Source organism: Amblyomma mixtum, chromosome 10 (assembly GCF_055824585.1).
Source record: "Amblyomma mixtum isolate Tamu chromosome 10, ASM5582458v1, whole genome shotgun sequence".
NCBI lineage: Eukaryota > Metazoa > Arthropoda > Arachnida > Ixodida > Ixodidae > Amblyomma > Amblyomma mixtum.
Genome location: NC_143021.1, coordinates 7,385,527 through 7,400,590, shown reverse-complemented (window position 1 = coordinate 7,400,590; position 15,064 = coordinate 7,385,527). Strand labels below are relative to the sequence as shown.

General features: G+C 51.9%; 1 protein-coding gene across 1 annotated transcript; it reads left to right on the top strand.

The window, feature by feature from the left end:
• The first annotated feature begins 13,519 nt into the window (after window positions 1-13,519).
• On the top strand, window positions 13,520-14,428 carry LOC149325074 (uncharacterized). The gene has a single exon (XM_089563491.1). The coding sequence runs from the start codon at window positions 13,520-13,522 to the stop codon at window positions 14,426-14,428; it is 909 nt and encodes a 302-aa protein (XP_089419617.1).
• Window positions 14,429-15,064: the final 636 nt, after the last annotated feature.

The window sequence follows — 15,064 nt, the reverse complement described above, 5'->3', positions numbered from 1 at the left end:
GATGGCATTCGGACAATGATGAGGCATTAAAAGCGTTTATGGGTTTCATCATCATCATCATCCTGACTACACCCACTGCAGGGCACAGGCCTCTCCCATGTCTCCAAATTAACTCTGTCATTTGCGAGTTGCGGCCACTGTATCCCCGCAAACTTCTTAATCTCATCCGCCCACCTAACTTTCTGCCGTCCCCTGCTGCGTTTGCCTTCTCTTGGAATCCACTCCGTTACCCTTAAGGACCAGCGGTTATCTTGCCATCGCATTACATGCCCGCCCCAAGCCCACTTCTCCCTCTTGATTTCAACTAGGATGTCGTTAACCCGCGTTTGTTCCCTCACCCACTCCACCTTCTTCCCATCTCTTAACGTTACACCTATCATTTTCCATTCCATAGCTCGATGCGTTGTTCTTAACTTATGGGTTTATGGGGATTTAACGTCCCAAAGCGACTCAGGCTATGAGAGATGCCGTAGTGAAGGGCTCCGGAAATTTCGACTACCTGGGGTTCATTAACGTGCACTGATATCGCACAATATGCGGGCCTCTAGAATTTCGCCTCCATGATAATTCGGCCACGGCGGCCGGGATCGAACCCGCGTTTTTCGGGTCAGCAGCCGAGCGCCATAACCACTGAGCCACCGCGGCAGCATTAAAAGGAAACCTGTTCTTCAGCCTGCAACCGCTTGGTTCGGGTCCTTCCTCCCGATGACGCTCTACAATGTCGTATAAATACGCCAGGAAAACTGTGTCGACGTTGACTAGAAGATGCCGGCTCTGTGAGTGGATAATGAAATTCCTTTCGAAGTGGTTTGTCGATTGTTTATGTTCGAGGTCTGGAGGAGGAGGAACAAACTTTCATTTCTCATAACACAAAGAGGCAAGGTGTTAAGAATAAGGTTTACACAGTGCGTGAGCCCTCTCGATAGCGCTAGGTGGCTTGAAGTCCATGCTGCATTGCGACCTCCAGGGCCCAGCCCAATACTCACAGTTATATCTCCGGGTCAGGGCTGAGCAAAGCAGTCTCGCACTGACCTTGGTTTGAGATTTGGAAGCTCAGAGGTGGCTGGTACTCTGGGCATTCCAAGAGGATGTGATTGAGGTTTGCTTTAGAATGAATTCGGAGAGTGCAGCGAGAACTCTATTCCGCGGAATACATCAGGGAGTTGATATAAGGATTTCGGAATGTACCCGGTTGAAGTTGTCCGGCAACCTGCTCTGCATTGGAGAGGGATTTGTGCAGATGTGGTTATTCAAGTCGATCGTTTCGGTAGAGGAGGTTGTTTTCACGGTAGGTTACCAGGTGCTCCCTCCACTGGTGGCTCTACAGGTGACGAATCTTGGAGATCCATAACTACACCGCAAACGACAGGAAAGAGATGAAGAAGGGACACCACACAGCGCTGACTCACAACTAAAGTTTTATTGGATGCCAGCAGGTATAAATACCTCCCTGGCGGCCAGAAAAGAATGCAGTCCACACTTACATGCGTGACTGACATACTAGTATACCAGTCACGTGCCACCAAGCAAATCACATGCGCGAGAATACAATATAATCGGTGAGCATGCACTTGTCAATATTCGCAATCAAGGTATCGTCTTTCTTTTTCTGACAACGCGACAGATGAAGCACTGATGCATTCTTCCGAGAGCCTACCTATTAAGTGAGCTTCTATGATCTCCCTTGCTAACGAGTCACGGTTCTTTCCTAACACTGCACTTTCCTGATAGTTTGGCGCACAGACGTAGGTATCATCGTCATCTTCATTGCCTTTCCAGTGCCTGCAATGTTTCGCCACGTGGCCAGAGATAGCGACACGGGAGACATTATACTCATGCTCTTTAAGTCTTTCGTTTAAACATCGGCCGGTTTGGCCGATGTATCGCTTACCACAAGATAGTGGCTGCGAATATACCACCCCGTCCTGGCAAGGCACAAATTGTTTTGCGTGCTTTATCGGGCACTTGCGCGATTCTTTAATCTCTGAATTTACATTCTTAATCAGGCTGGACAGTTGTTTGGGCGCCGAAAAGACGACATCAACACCTGCATGTTTCCCGATACTTTTTAGATTGTGCGACACTTTGTGAAGATATGGCAACACAACAATCTTCCTTTTCTTCGTCTCTTTCGTACAATCACTTTTTCCCTTTGATTTTAACTTTTCCTGTAGTTTTCCTGCCACGGAAACTAATAATTCAGACGGGTAGCCTGCCTTTGCCAGGCGGTCTACTTGGTTGCTGAGGCTATGCTCCAACCTGTGTTCACACGATTTGTTCACTGTGTTGCTGAAAACGGTGTGTATAATTGCTCTCTTCACCAGCTCGGAGTAAGCTGATGAAAACGGCGAGATGGGCTTAACAGCACGGGGTTCATAAGCCCAACAAACATGAGATGGAGTGAAATGAAGCGAAAGATCTAAAAACCTAATAAAATCTTCGTGTGTTAAAACCAATGGTGTGAGGCATTCTGAGCACACCAAAAGGACTTCAGGGAATTGCTGCTCGAAACCAAGGTTGTCACAATCTAAAAACACAAAGTAGTCATCAACAAATCTAAAAATGCTACAAACACTGGAACCTTCAAATCGCTCTTTCATCCTTCTGTCTCGTGCTGCTAGGAACACGTAACTAAGGAAAGGCGCTAGGCATGAACCAATACAGATCCCCTCTTTCTGAATAAAAACTTCGCCATTTCATTCCGCAAAAGTTGAGCCAAGATAGAGTGACAACAATTCAAGGAACCCAGTAGTGGAAATTCCGCTCTCATTCTGAAATGCAACAGCACCATATTCATCAATCAGGTCGTCGACAGAAGACAAAATTTCTGCTTGAGGAATGGTGTAATAAAAATCCCTTACATCGACTGAAAATCCACAAAGCTTCTTATTGTAGTTACTTTCTAGGAACGCGATAACATCTTTCGAACTTTTTACTCTAAAAGGGTCGTCAATTGATAAAAGATTCAGTTTTTTCTGCAGGAACTTATAGCTACATGCTGCTGTCATGTTCCAATTTCCGAGACAATTACACGAAACGGCCACTCGAGTTTATGTGTTTTCGCAGTGAAAAACATTTGCAACCACTTTCCTGAGCTGCTGTCGATCTTACTTGATAGCCTATTTAATTCCAGCCTATTATCAAGTTTCTTCGCCTTGCTCTTAACTACAGGAAAACTACAGGGAAAGTTAAAATCAAAGGGAAAAAGTGATTGTACGAAAGAGACGAAGAAAAGGAAGATTGTTGTGTTTCCATATCTTCACAAAGTGTCGCACAATCTAAAAAGAATCGGGAAACATGCAGGCGTTGATGTCGTCTTTTCGGCGCCCAAACGACTGTCCAGCCTGATTAAGAATGTAAATTCAGAGATTAAAGAATCGCGCAAGTGCCCGATAAAGCACGCAAAACAATTTGTGCCTTGCCAGGAAGAGGTGGTAGTAGTAGTAGAAGACCTTTATTCGGCCAAAATTTACAGGCCGAGCATGTCGAACGCCTGGGCGACCAGAAGTCGCTGTTCTTCCTCCCCTTAAGCGCTAAGCCAGTCGAGCCAAGTGGTGATGGATAAAGAAGGTGGGGGGTAAGAACCCGACTGCTGAGCAGCCGGGCAATAGAAGAGGCAATGGGCCAGGTCCGCATAGATACAGGGGCAGTTGGGACAGGAAGGGTCTGAACGATAGCGATAGAGAAAGAGGCGAGACGAGGTGATAACTGCATTCATTTGGATGTGTCGAAGAAGGCGAGCCTCCCGCACCCTGAGCGATGGATGAGGGGGAGGGTAAAGGCGTTTGTCTAGGCGGAGCTCGAGGTAGACCTCTTTTATGGTGCGGCGAAGGGTGAGTCTCCCACCGTCCTCCGAGGGCTTGGGCCAGGGGATCAACGGTGCCCGGAAAAGTGTGTCGCGGGCGAGCTGATGGGCCAGCTCATTGCCGTCAATCCCTGAATGCTTAGGGACCCAGCGGAGGAAAACGATGGAAGGCTGCAATGCGGAGACCGCTCGTTCGACCTCCTGTTGGAGAGAAGGGGTTAGGGTGCGTTTCTGTATGTGGCGTATAGCGGCTTGTGAGTCTGAATAGACTGTGTACTCTTGAAGAGAGGGAAGGAGAGCAAATGTCTGAAGGGCATGTGGAATGGCGAGGACCTCGAGGGACAGTGCATCCGAAGGGTGTAGATACGGCCCGCTGGTGTGGGTTTCAGGATCGGGGAGGTGCGGATGGTACAGGGCGTAGCCGCAGGAACCTCGAGGAGCCACGAAGGAGGCATCCGTGTAGGCTACACCCTGGGTATCAAAGAGAGGGGAATGGTGCTGCGCGGCCGCATGACGACGGCCGGCGTGCAGGACGGGGGACATGTTGGTCGGGAGGGGGAGGATACGAAGATTGGGAGCCGGGGTTGGAATAGGAGAGCTAAAAGGGGCGATGGGAATGGGTGAGATACCCGCTTGTGTCAGTAACCACTGACCCTGACGGGTAAGGGAAGGGCGGGCAAGCTGCGAGTCACGATGGAGAGAGATAAGAGAACGGAAAGGATGAAAGAGGCCTGTGGCAAAGATCTTAGCGGTAGAGGTAGTGATAGGGAGGTTGAGAGCTGCCTTGTAGAGGCCCACAAGGGCAGTCTCGAGAGTGTTAAGTTGAGTCTGATTGAAGGAAATGTAGGGTGCAAAGTACAAGACCTTGTTGAGGGCCAGCGCGTGGGCAACTCGGCACGCATGAGCCTCGTGGAGACCTGAGCGCCGAGTGACCACGCGCCGCAGGAGGTGAGTTACGGAGTGGCAGGTGGTGACAGCGTGGTGGAGGGCTTGCACGTTCTTGGCTGCATGCAAAGGAAAGCCAAGAACTTTGCACTGCGTGACGACAGGAATGGGAGAGCCAGAAAGGTGGAGAGAGACGAAGTGGTTGTGTGAGCGCTGGTATGAGGAATGGTTGAGCAGAAGGAGCTCGGATTTTTCAAGAGCAGGAGAGAGGCCAGCAGTGGTGAGAAAGGAGTCGATGAGATCTAGGCCACGTTGCAGGGTGTCCTGTACGTGACCGGGAGAGCCAGACGAACACCAGAGAGCGATGTCATCGGCGTAAAATATATGATGCAAGTCGGGAATTTCAGCTAACTGGGAGGCGAGAGGGGCCATAGCAAGATTGAAAAGGGTAGGAGAGAGAACAGCACCTTGAGGAGTGCCTCGGGTGAGGTTGTAGGGGTCGGACAGATAGGTGTCGACTCGAAAGCGAGCGACACGTTTAGAGAGGAATGAGCGGATATAACAGTACATGCGGGAGCCACAGTCTAGGGAGGCGAGTTGGGAAAGGATGTGGTCGTGGCAAACACCGTCGAAGGCCTTGCGAACATCGACGGTCACAAGTGCGTGAATTTGAGTGGGGGTAGGTGACAGAAACGTGTGCTGGAGAACCAGAAACATGTCCTGTGCACAGACGCGGCGTCGGAATCCGATGAGAGAATGAGGGAAGAACTCCCTCGTCTCGAGAAAATTAGAGAGGCGAGTCAGGGCCATTCGCTCAAGGGTCTTACCAACACATGATGTCAGGGAGATTGGGCGGAGGTTAGAGAGAGAGGGAGGCTTGCCCGGCTTTGGAATCATAGAAATGAGGGAGGAGGTCCAGGAGCTGGGCAGGCAGCCGCTGTCCCATGCCTCATTGTAGGTTTTAAGGAGGAATTCTTTGGCGCAGTCAGGAAGGTTGCGAAGTGTGGTGTATGTAATGGCATCCTCACCGGGAGCCGAGCGTGTAGCATTAGCAGCCAGAGCCGATTCGAGCTCCCGGAGAGTGAAGGATTGGTCCAGATCGGGGTTAGGTCCACCACAGTACACCGGGTAGGAGGGTGCCAGAGGGGGCGGGAGATAGAGAGAGGCGAGCTGATCAAAAACATCGGAGGGAGTCCCTTGAGTGAGGGCTTTAGCTAGAGTGGGAGCAAGGGCAGGCTTAGTGCCAAGGAGGGATTTGAAGAGAGACCATATGGATCGCGAGTGCAATGCAGAGTCAAGACGGTCACAAAGAGCACTCCAACGAGAGTGCTCGAGTGAGGCGCAGTGGGCGACGATCTCGGCCCGCAGTGCAGTGATCCGGGAGGAAAGTTGGGCATTGTGGGGTTGGCAGCGGAAAGAGCGTTGAAGACGTTTACGGCGACGCCATAAAGGGAGTAGGTGAGGATCTGGGTCTGGGACTGGGTGACATGAGCGAACACGACGGCTACTGGACGTGAGCGCTGCAGTGATGCGCGACGTCCAGTCGTCGTAGGATTGAAAGGAGTCAGAGGCGAGATTAGCGCGGAAGGCGTGCCAGTCAGTATGAGTGACCGGATGACATCGAGGGATGTGGGAAAGAGAGGTGGAAATAAGGATAAGAAAGTGGTCACTGAGAAGAGTTTCGGCTGTCACTTGCCAGTGAAATGAAAGTGAACCCCGAGAGAAAGTGAGATCGGGTGTCGTGGGGCGCTGTGAGGCAGTGCCCGCTCGAGTAGGGGAGCCAGGAATATTTAGAAGGGTGAGGTGGCGTTCCTGGGCCAGACAGTGGAGGAGGCGGCCGGGTTTGAGGGTTTGAGGGTAGCCCCAGAGTGTGTGAGGGGCATTAAAGTCACCACCAAAGAGGAGATGGGAGTTAGAGGGAAGAGAGTGAAGGAACTTGCCCAGGGCGGAAAATAAAGAGGAGGTGACAGGGGGGTTGTATAAAGACAAAATGGCGAGTGAGACGCGGGAAGAAGGGTGGTAATAGACCACACCAACTAAATATTTAAGAAGGACGGAGGGGATATCAAGCGGCTCCACGAGCACGTCGCTACGTACATAAATAGACGCAAGTGATGTGGCCGTAGTAGCATGGTAGGCGCGGTAGCCTGGGACAGTGCGGGCCGTCCGGGTCTCCTGGAGAAGGAGAAAATGGGGCAGGGATGGGCGGGCGTGTAGATACTGGTGGAGGGGGGGTCTTATTATGGCACAGATTTCGGCAGTTCCACTGCACAATCTCGAGGTCCTCGCCAAAAGCCATTATGATAGTGTAGAGGTAGAAGCTCGTGAGGGTACGCGTTCCTTCTTTTTGGCCGGGGGCAGTGACTCATGCAGGGATTGGAGCGTAGAAGTGAAGGATTCTAATTGTTTGGATTGTGCTTGGAGGGTGGTAAGAATCTGCAGAACCGATGTCTCTAGTTGAACCAAGCGAGTGTGGTGTGCCTGTGTGGTGGTTTCGAGAAGATCAGCCAAAGGGGCGACCTGGGCGGTGGAGGAGGGAGTGGTGAGTGTTGCAAGGTGCTCATTTAGCTTGATAAGCTGGGAGGTAAGAGAGGAGGTGGTTGTCTGGAGGGTTTGGGTCAAGGCGTGGATCTGTTGTTGTAGGTCGTGGGAAATGCGCTGCTGCTCTCGCTGCTGGCGTTCCAGCATAGCGAGCCGGAGGTCGAAGGAGCGGCTCTCGTCAGTCAGGGATGGAGAGGGTGGTGTAGTGGAAGAGACGCTGGAAAGGGACGCTGGAACCGAGGATCCTTTAACTTTGGCGGCGTAGGAGCCTGGTGGTGACGTGACCGGAGCTGACAGAGGTTCATGATTAGAGGAGGAGGAGGAGGGGGTGGGTTGCGTGGCCCGTCGCAAAGCTAGGCGTCGGAGGTACGCAGCTTTGGCACACTCGCGTTGTTTAGCGAGGAGGAAGGGGCAAGTGGGGTCGAGGGAGGGGTGGGTGTTTACCTGGCAATGAACGCACCAGGGCTGGGCACATACATGAGTGGAAGGGTGGGCGGGTAGAGGAGCAGCACAGCGACGGCACTTTGCCGGAACGCTGTGCTGGGGACAGTGGTGGGCGCGGTGTCCAAGAGCGAGACAACGGGTGCAGGTGGGAGGCTTAGGCTTATGGGGACGGCACCGGAAGGCAACGCGTTTAAAATACACGAAGTGGGGGATTACGGTTCCAGCGAAAGTTATGAGCACCGATTGAGTGGTGCCCATCATGCGAGCAGCAAGAATATCGGTTTTGAATGATTCGATATCAAGCATGAGGTCATCAGGGGTGAAGTGGCCACCGACGTTATGGATGACGCCGAGGCATGAGATGGGAGGATTAGGGGCATATGTTTTGACGGTAATAGGCTTACCGTGAAGCTGAAGATGCGTGATAGAAAGCAGGAGGTGGGCGGTGAGAGGAGAATGTGTTTTTAAAAACACAAGGCTTTGGGCTGGCTTGGCCTGAAGGGTAATCTCCGCACTGCTCTCGGAGGACAGTTGTGCAGCGGAGACGACTGCGGCGAGCACGTCGTAGAGCGGTATCTTGGGGGTGAGGGTGCCAGGGGGAGGCTGGATGGATAACTTAGGAGGGTAGATGTGTAGGCCAGTTGGTGGGGCATGAAGGAGCTAGACACCGCAGCAGACACGGGACAGAGAAAGAAGACTTTCTTCTTTTTTTTTATAAAGACAGAGGCACGTGTGATCTTACAATCAGGTAAAAAACGATGAATGAAAAGCAACAGATAACAACACCTAACTGACAACAATGCACAGGAAAGATATGCGAGTCACAATGTACCGAAATCAGACTTTAAAACGTTATGCAATGCTCATCATGCGAATCACAATCTACATATATCAGAAGTGTTAAGAACCGTCGACCGCATGTGGAAGCATGAAAACCACAAGAGAAAGGAAGAAAAAGAACGTCAAAAGGCAGCCACCCAACCTGTTACCTGTCAAGGAAACCCAGTTCTTTTTGGAGGATGGAAACCGAAGGCGAACTAACGTATTCATCCGGTTGCGAGCGCAAGATGGATATGGCCTCTACAATCTTTCTCTCAAGCTGCCCCTTCCTTCTTCCAACAATCTGGGTCTGGCTGAACTGAGGGCAACAACCCCGACACTTGCGGCAATGAACAGGCAGATTCGAACCCCCCGCCTCCCCCAAGGAACGCGCATGTTCTCTCAAGCGATCATTTAAGCACCTACCGGTTTGTCCAATATAAAAACGCCCACAACTGAGGGGGATCTTGTAGATTACCCCTGTTGCACATGCGACACGCTTATTTTCTTCCAAATGTTTCTTGCCGCAAGTTCCTCGAATCGAGTCCCCTTTTCCCACTAGATTGCATAATCTAGAGAGCTTTCAGGGTGCCGAAAATACAATGTCGATGCCATATTTGCCTGAAATCTTTTTGAGGTTATGTGAAACCCTGTGCAGGTAGGGAATGACTTCCACTTTTTTCTGGCCGGCTGTTTCTTGGGAAGCAACTTTTTTCTTTTTACTGAGCTTATTGGCCACTGTTTCAGCAACCGCAGTTAACAGAAACCTCGGGTACCCTGCCTTTTCCAGCCGCTCTACTTGAAGGGAAAAACTGGACTGCAACATATGAGTGCATGATTTTAAAACTGCGGATCTAAAACAGGAGGAGGCAATACCCCGCTTTACCACCTTGGAGTGGGAGGAATCGAAAGGTAGCAATGCTTTCTTTGACCTAGGTTGGAAGGCCCAGCACACATGATCACTTCTGTTAAAAGATAACTTTAAATCCAGGAACTGAATGGATCCGTTTTGTGGAAGTTCTAGAGTGAATTTAAGAAATTGTGAACAGTTTGAGAATACACTTAAGATCTTGCCAGCTACTTCTGTCAAAGAGTCATGAGAAGAAAGTTTCAAAATAATTAAAAAGTCGTCTACATATCTGATGATCTTTGCTATGAAAGGTTGGGTTAGCTTGAGCTCGAGCACTCGACCTAGACGCGCAAGAAATATTTCACACAGCACTGGCGCGACACTGGAACCTATACAAATTCCTTTTTTCTGCCCATACAATTTCTCGCCAAAGGAAACAAAAGTAGAATCAAAGTCGTCTTCTTTCTCTGTCCCGTGTCTGCTGCGGTGTCTAGCTCCTTCAAGCTGGATGGCAACTGTGATGAGCTCGGTGCGGGGCCGGGTGGCGGAGGCAGGCTTACGGCTGGCACCGATGGTGGTCCAGCCAACCTCAGGGGCCGGAATGAGATGGCCGTCGACCGGGGACGCCGTAAGGTCCATGTCTGCTGAGTCCTCAGCCTGAGCCGTAATCTGCGACGCAGTATACCAAGGTGCAGGACTTGCTGTCAGCGGGAAGTGTGGTCAGAGTAGCTAGGTGCGGCGGCACTGGCGGCGGCGACGAACGCAGTCGACTGCGATGCGTCTGTGAGCCCGAAGCTCGTGGCTTCCCTTAATGCGTGGACTTGGCCAGCAGTGGACGCCGCGGCGGTGACGAACGCTGCCGGCTGCGTTACGGCTGTCGATTCGGAGCTCCCAGCATCGGTGAACGCGACGGGAATGGGCGCGGTGGTGTGGCCGGTGTTGAACGCAGCCGGTTGAGACATGGCTGTCAGCGTGGTTGGAGTAGGCCCCGCGGCGGCCGCGTCGGAAGAAGTTGACACCGGCGAGGTATGGGTGGGTCTCTGCTTCAGGGGCTTGGTGAGACGCTGCATGCCAGAATTGCAGGCGCGGCGCGTTAGGGTTAGTGAGGCGCCGCGCCGGCCGCAGCAGATTTTCGGAGGCGCTTGGAGCGCCAGCTCGACAGCGGGCCGTGATGCCAATGGTGTCCACGTGGTGCGGATGTCTTCCTGACGCGATGGAGTGTAAATCCAGGGGCGGGCAAGGCCCTGGACCAGGCCAGGGGCAGGTGAAAAACGGAGCACGATAGTCAGCCATCTAACCAGGGCGGCACTACCTAGCGGAATCCAGGGGTGGTATATTCGCTGCCACTATCTTGTGGTAAGCGATACATCGGCCAAACCGGCCGATGTTTAAACGAAAGACTTAAAGAGCATGAGTATAATGTCTCCCGTGTCGCTATCTCTGGCCACGTGGCGAAACATTGCAGGCACTGCAAAGGCAATGAAGATGACGATGATACCTACGTCTGTGCGCCAAACTATCAGGAAAGTGCAGTGTTAGGAAAGAACCGTGACTCGTTAGCAAGGGAGATCATAGAAGCTCACTTAATAGGTAGGCTCTCGGAAGAATGCATCAATGCTTCATCTGTCGCGTTGTCAGAAAAAGAAAGACGATACCTTGATTGCGAATATTGACAAGTGCATGCTCACTGATTATATTGTATTCTCGCGCATGTGATTTGCTTGGTGGCACGTGACTGGTATACTATAGTATGTCAGTCACGCATGTAAGTGTGGACTGCATTCTTTTCTGGCCGCCAGGGAAGTATTTATACCTGCTGGCATCCAATAAAACTTTAGTTGTGAGTCAGCACTGTGTGGTGTCCCTTCATCTCTGTCCTGTCGTTTGCGCTGTGGTTATGGATCATCAAAAACACCAACTCGCCCAACAAATGCTTTTGTCGAATCTTGGAGCCCATTCATGAGCTGCCGTGTTCCCTGGGTGGGAGGTATGTGCTGGCACCCGTATGAATTGGAACAGTTCTGTGGGTAATTTGGTTCTTGCCAGGACGGAGAGAGTTGGGGCATGAAGCCATCTGTTAACGAAGTTTCTCACTGCTGCCGTGGAATCACTGAGGGTGTATCCTGCCCTGGTGCCGGCTATGGCGATCGCTATGGCCGCCTCCTCAGCCTCTATCGAAAGTCGGGTGTAGAGGGCGGTGGCCGTTACCGGGGGTTGCCCATGGTTGACTACGACCGCGAGTGCAAATGCTTCCATGTCGGGGTATTCTGCCGCATTCACGTGAACCGTTTTCGCCTAGGGAGAGAAGTGTTTATGGATTGCCTTAGCTCTGGCAGCGCGTAGACCTTGGTCATGCACTGAGTGCATGTTGGAAGGGGAGTAATGAATATACGGTTGGCAATTTCATTAGGGAGCGAAAGTTGGGGGGTAGCCGTGGTGGTGCACCCAATTTTAAGTTTCCTAAGTGTAATCTTTCCTGTGGTCGTATGGGAGAAGCGTTCGATCGTAGTGAGCTGCAAGATGCGCCTCTGCTAGTTCATCGACCGTACGTGCTATGTACCCTCGCTGGAGCAGTTTTTCGGTGGTGGCATTTTTGGGTAGGTGGAGGGCTGTTTTATATGCTGCGCGAATGATCATGTCTAAGGACTATTTCTCAGTTCGGGATGATGAACGGAAGGGATAGTATATGTTATACGGCTGAGAACGAAGGCCTGCACTATAGTCATGATCCGCCTCCCTGATTCCTCAGTTTGTAATGCTGAATTCCAATGGCAGATCGAGACCACTCCGTAGGATCGCGTACGGAGCGCGTCGGAGCGCGTAGCTTCGCCACCTCCCATTTTGCGACTGGAATGCCAGTGCTCCCTCGGGAACGCGACACCAGCGCCGCAGCGGCTTGCCGCGGAAACTAGGCGCGCCGTCGAAGCGGACGCCCCCCCCCAACGCCCTGCTAGCTTCGTGTTCGAGTGCGACAGGAGTTGCGCGAGGCGCCTTCTCTGCGTTGACAGACGCCGTCTCGGCGAAACAAAAAGGAGGTAGTACGAAGGCCGGAATGTAAAGCCCAAACCAAAGCGTATGTACAGTATGGTCCACTCTCCGTGAACACGCGAGTATGCGGCCGCGGTCTTCGGAGCGCCGTGAGCCTGTCCCCACCGTTCACGAAAGAAGTGGCGGACGACGCGCAGGCAAGTCGCTCGCTGCTAGATTTTCCAGCCTTGCGACTGCGAGACGCAAGCCGCTAAACCAATCAGCGAGACAGTCGAGCTTTCGGCAACGCGCCGCCCGCGGACACGCCGAGCGACGAACTGCGCTGCTCCTCGGACAACGTTTCTCCCTGGCTGCCGTAGTCGTCGCTAAGCCTAACTTTTTCATCGATGCCGCAGCTGAGGGCGCTTCGGAACTGGCCAGCGCTGTAGTAAAGGTGCTACTCGCGTCACCGTTTTACTGTGTTCCTCGTCTCATAATAAAATAAAGACATGATCGATTTCTGCGACGCCTCCAGCAGCGGAGCTAGCAGACAGCAGGCCAGCCGCACTGGGCGTCAGGAAGAAATTTGCTTGTATCGCAGTTATCACTTCTACCAGCAACTCGGTATTGGCCAACGATCCTCAAAAACGATTCATTTGTTACGTTCCTCTACTCCAGGGCTTGCTATGAACGCGAACAAAGAATATTAGCGCATTTTTCTGACGCCGGCGGCAGGCATATACAGGCCGGCAGCTTCACACTCGCTGTCCGTTTCAGACGAATATTCACTGCTGGACTCGGAGCTTTCAGTGCCCGAGTCGGAACTGTCACCAGGGCTGTGGCATGTTGCAAGTTGCGCGTCCTCGCTACAGTGCTCTAGAATATTGGGTAGTGGGTTCAGGAGCCGGCGGGTGCTACCTTTGGTAGCATATACAGTAACTCTACCGGCGGGCTACACGCAGTGCCGCGAGGCGGCGAATGTCGACAGGTCCCGGATGTATGCGGCGGCGCTGTTGTAGCGTGGGCTGTACGGCTTGGCTGGCGCGCCCTTTTCGGCTGCTTCTTTCCTCTCTCTGCTTGGCTGCTGCGTCGCCGTGCTTTGCTGTGCTCCCTGACCTGACTTTCCGTGGAAACACCTGACGTTTTTTTTTTTTTTTTCGGGGGGCTGTCGGCGTCAACGCGTCTTGACGCATCGGCATCAAGAGGCAATGTCGGGTCGTCGGCGTCAACGTCATTGCTTCGCTCCCGGGTGTAAAACAGGATGCCAGTGGACAAAAGGCGAGCAGCCGTCACTTTTCGCAGTGGCAAAGGATGAAAGCCGGCGGAAGCAATGGGAACGGAACCTGCATCGAAAGGACAAGGTTTTAGACGAAACCTGCTCCGTCTGTGAGTTACATTTCGAGCCAGCATGCATTCTGAGGGACTATATTCATATCATTGATGGCAAAGAAGTCCGCATCCCTCGAGGAAAGCCGGAATTGTTACCGAATGCGGTGCCAACTTTGCTTCCAAACGCGCCCAGCTACCTTTCGAAGAAAGCGCCGCTACAGAGGCCCCCGAGGAAGCGGAAAAGCGCAAGTGCCTGCCCCGATGAAGCGAAAAGGCGATCAGGTTGTCATTCCGTAGATGACGAGGAAGCGAGCTGTACGGACGTTCGCACTGCGTGCAGCGGGTTAACAAACGACCCAGACACTTGTGAAAACGGCGAGACGTCTTTACCGGACGAATTTACGAGGCTGGATGTGCCTTCAGAATACTGGAGCTGCAATCGCATACCTGATTACAGTGGGACTGTGTACTGCAAGCTACGAATGAAAGAAAATCAAACCGTGGAGTCGGAAAGGGTTGTGGTACTTTCAAGAGACGATGGGTCCGGCGTCGCGTACAGCGCGCATCTCTGCGGCCACTTGATAGAAACGGGACGCATTGCCAGCTGTGAGGAGGGAAATCAACTACTTCGAAAAGTAGATTCATATCGCCTGTGCAGAGGAGCACTGTCAACTAGCAGCGTTCCAAAAAGCAGCCTGACGAAAGGACTCGAAACGCAGTCGACTGTGCACGAGGGCACATACTTTAGCAAACGGTGTGCTGGAAAGGAGCCATCAGAAGGTATGTAGTTTTCTTGCACGTATGTTGTTATTGTGCCAATTTTATTCAAACTTATGCGCGCACTATACGATTGGCTAACGACACCGACACTGTGGCAATTTATTTTTGCTTTGTGTTGCTCTTCTTTGCAGGACAAGCATGCGTGTCCTGCCGCTACCTCAGGAAGGCCCTGCTGACTCGATGCGCAAGGGTAAAGCGGTCAGTCGAAAAGAATCTGCTCAGTACAGCACAGAAACTGCGTTCAGCACAGCAAAAGAACCGAAGGCTGTCATCACGACTGAGTAGCCTGAAGGATGAGCTCTGCAAGATGCAAGACAAAAATGCTTCTAAGCCTATGGAAGTACTTGAGGCAGAGATCTCAGCACTCAATCCTAAACAACAAGAATGTGTCCGGCAATGTTTCTTGGCAGCGAAAAACAAAAACAGCAAGAAAAACGTATATACAAAGGCTTGGATTCTGGAGTGCATCTTAATGAAAATGAGGGGTGCAAAATTATATGAACACCTCCGAAAGCACAACATTATTTGCCTACCAAGCAAGAGTACGCTCAAGCGCTATTTGCGGGCATATAAAACCTCATTTGGGTTCAGCCACAAAGTACTGTGTGAACTGAAGAAAAAGACGCGACACATCAGTAGCTTCA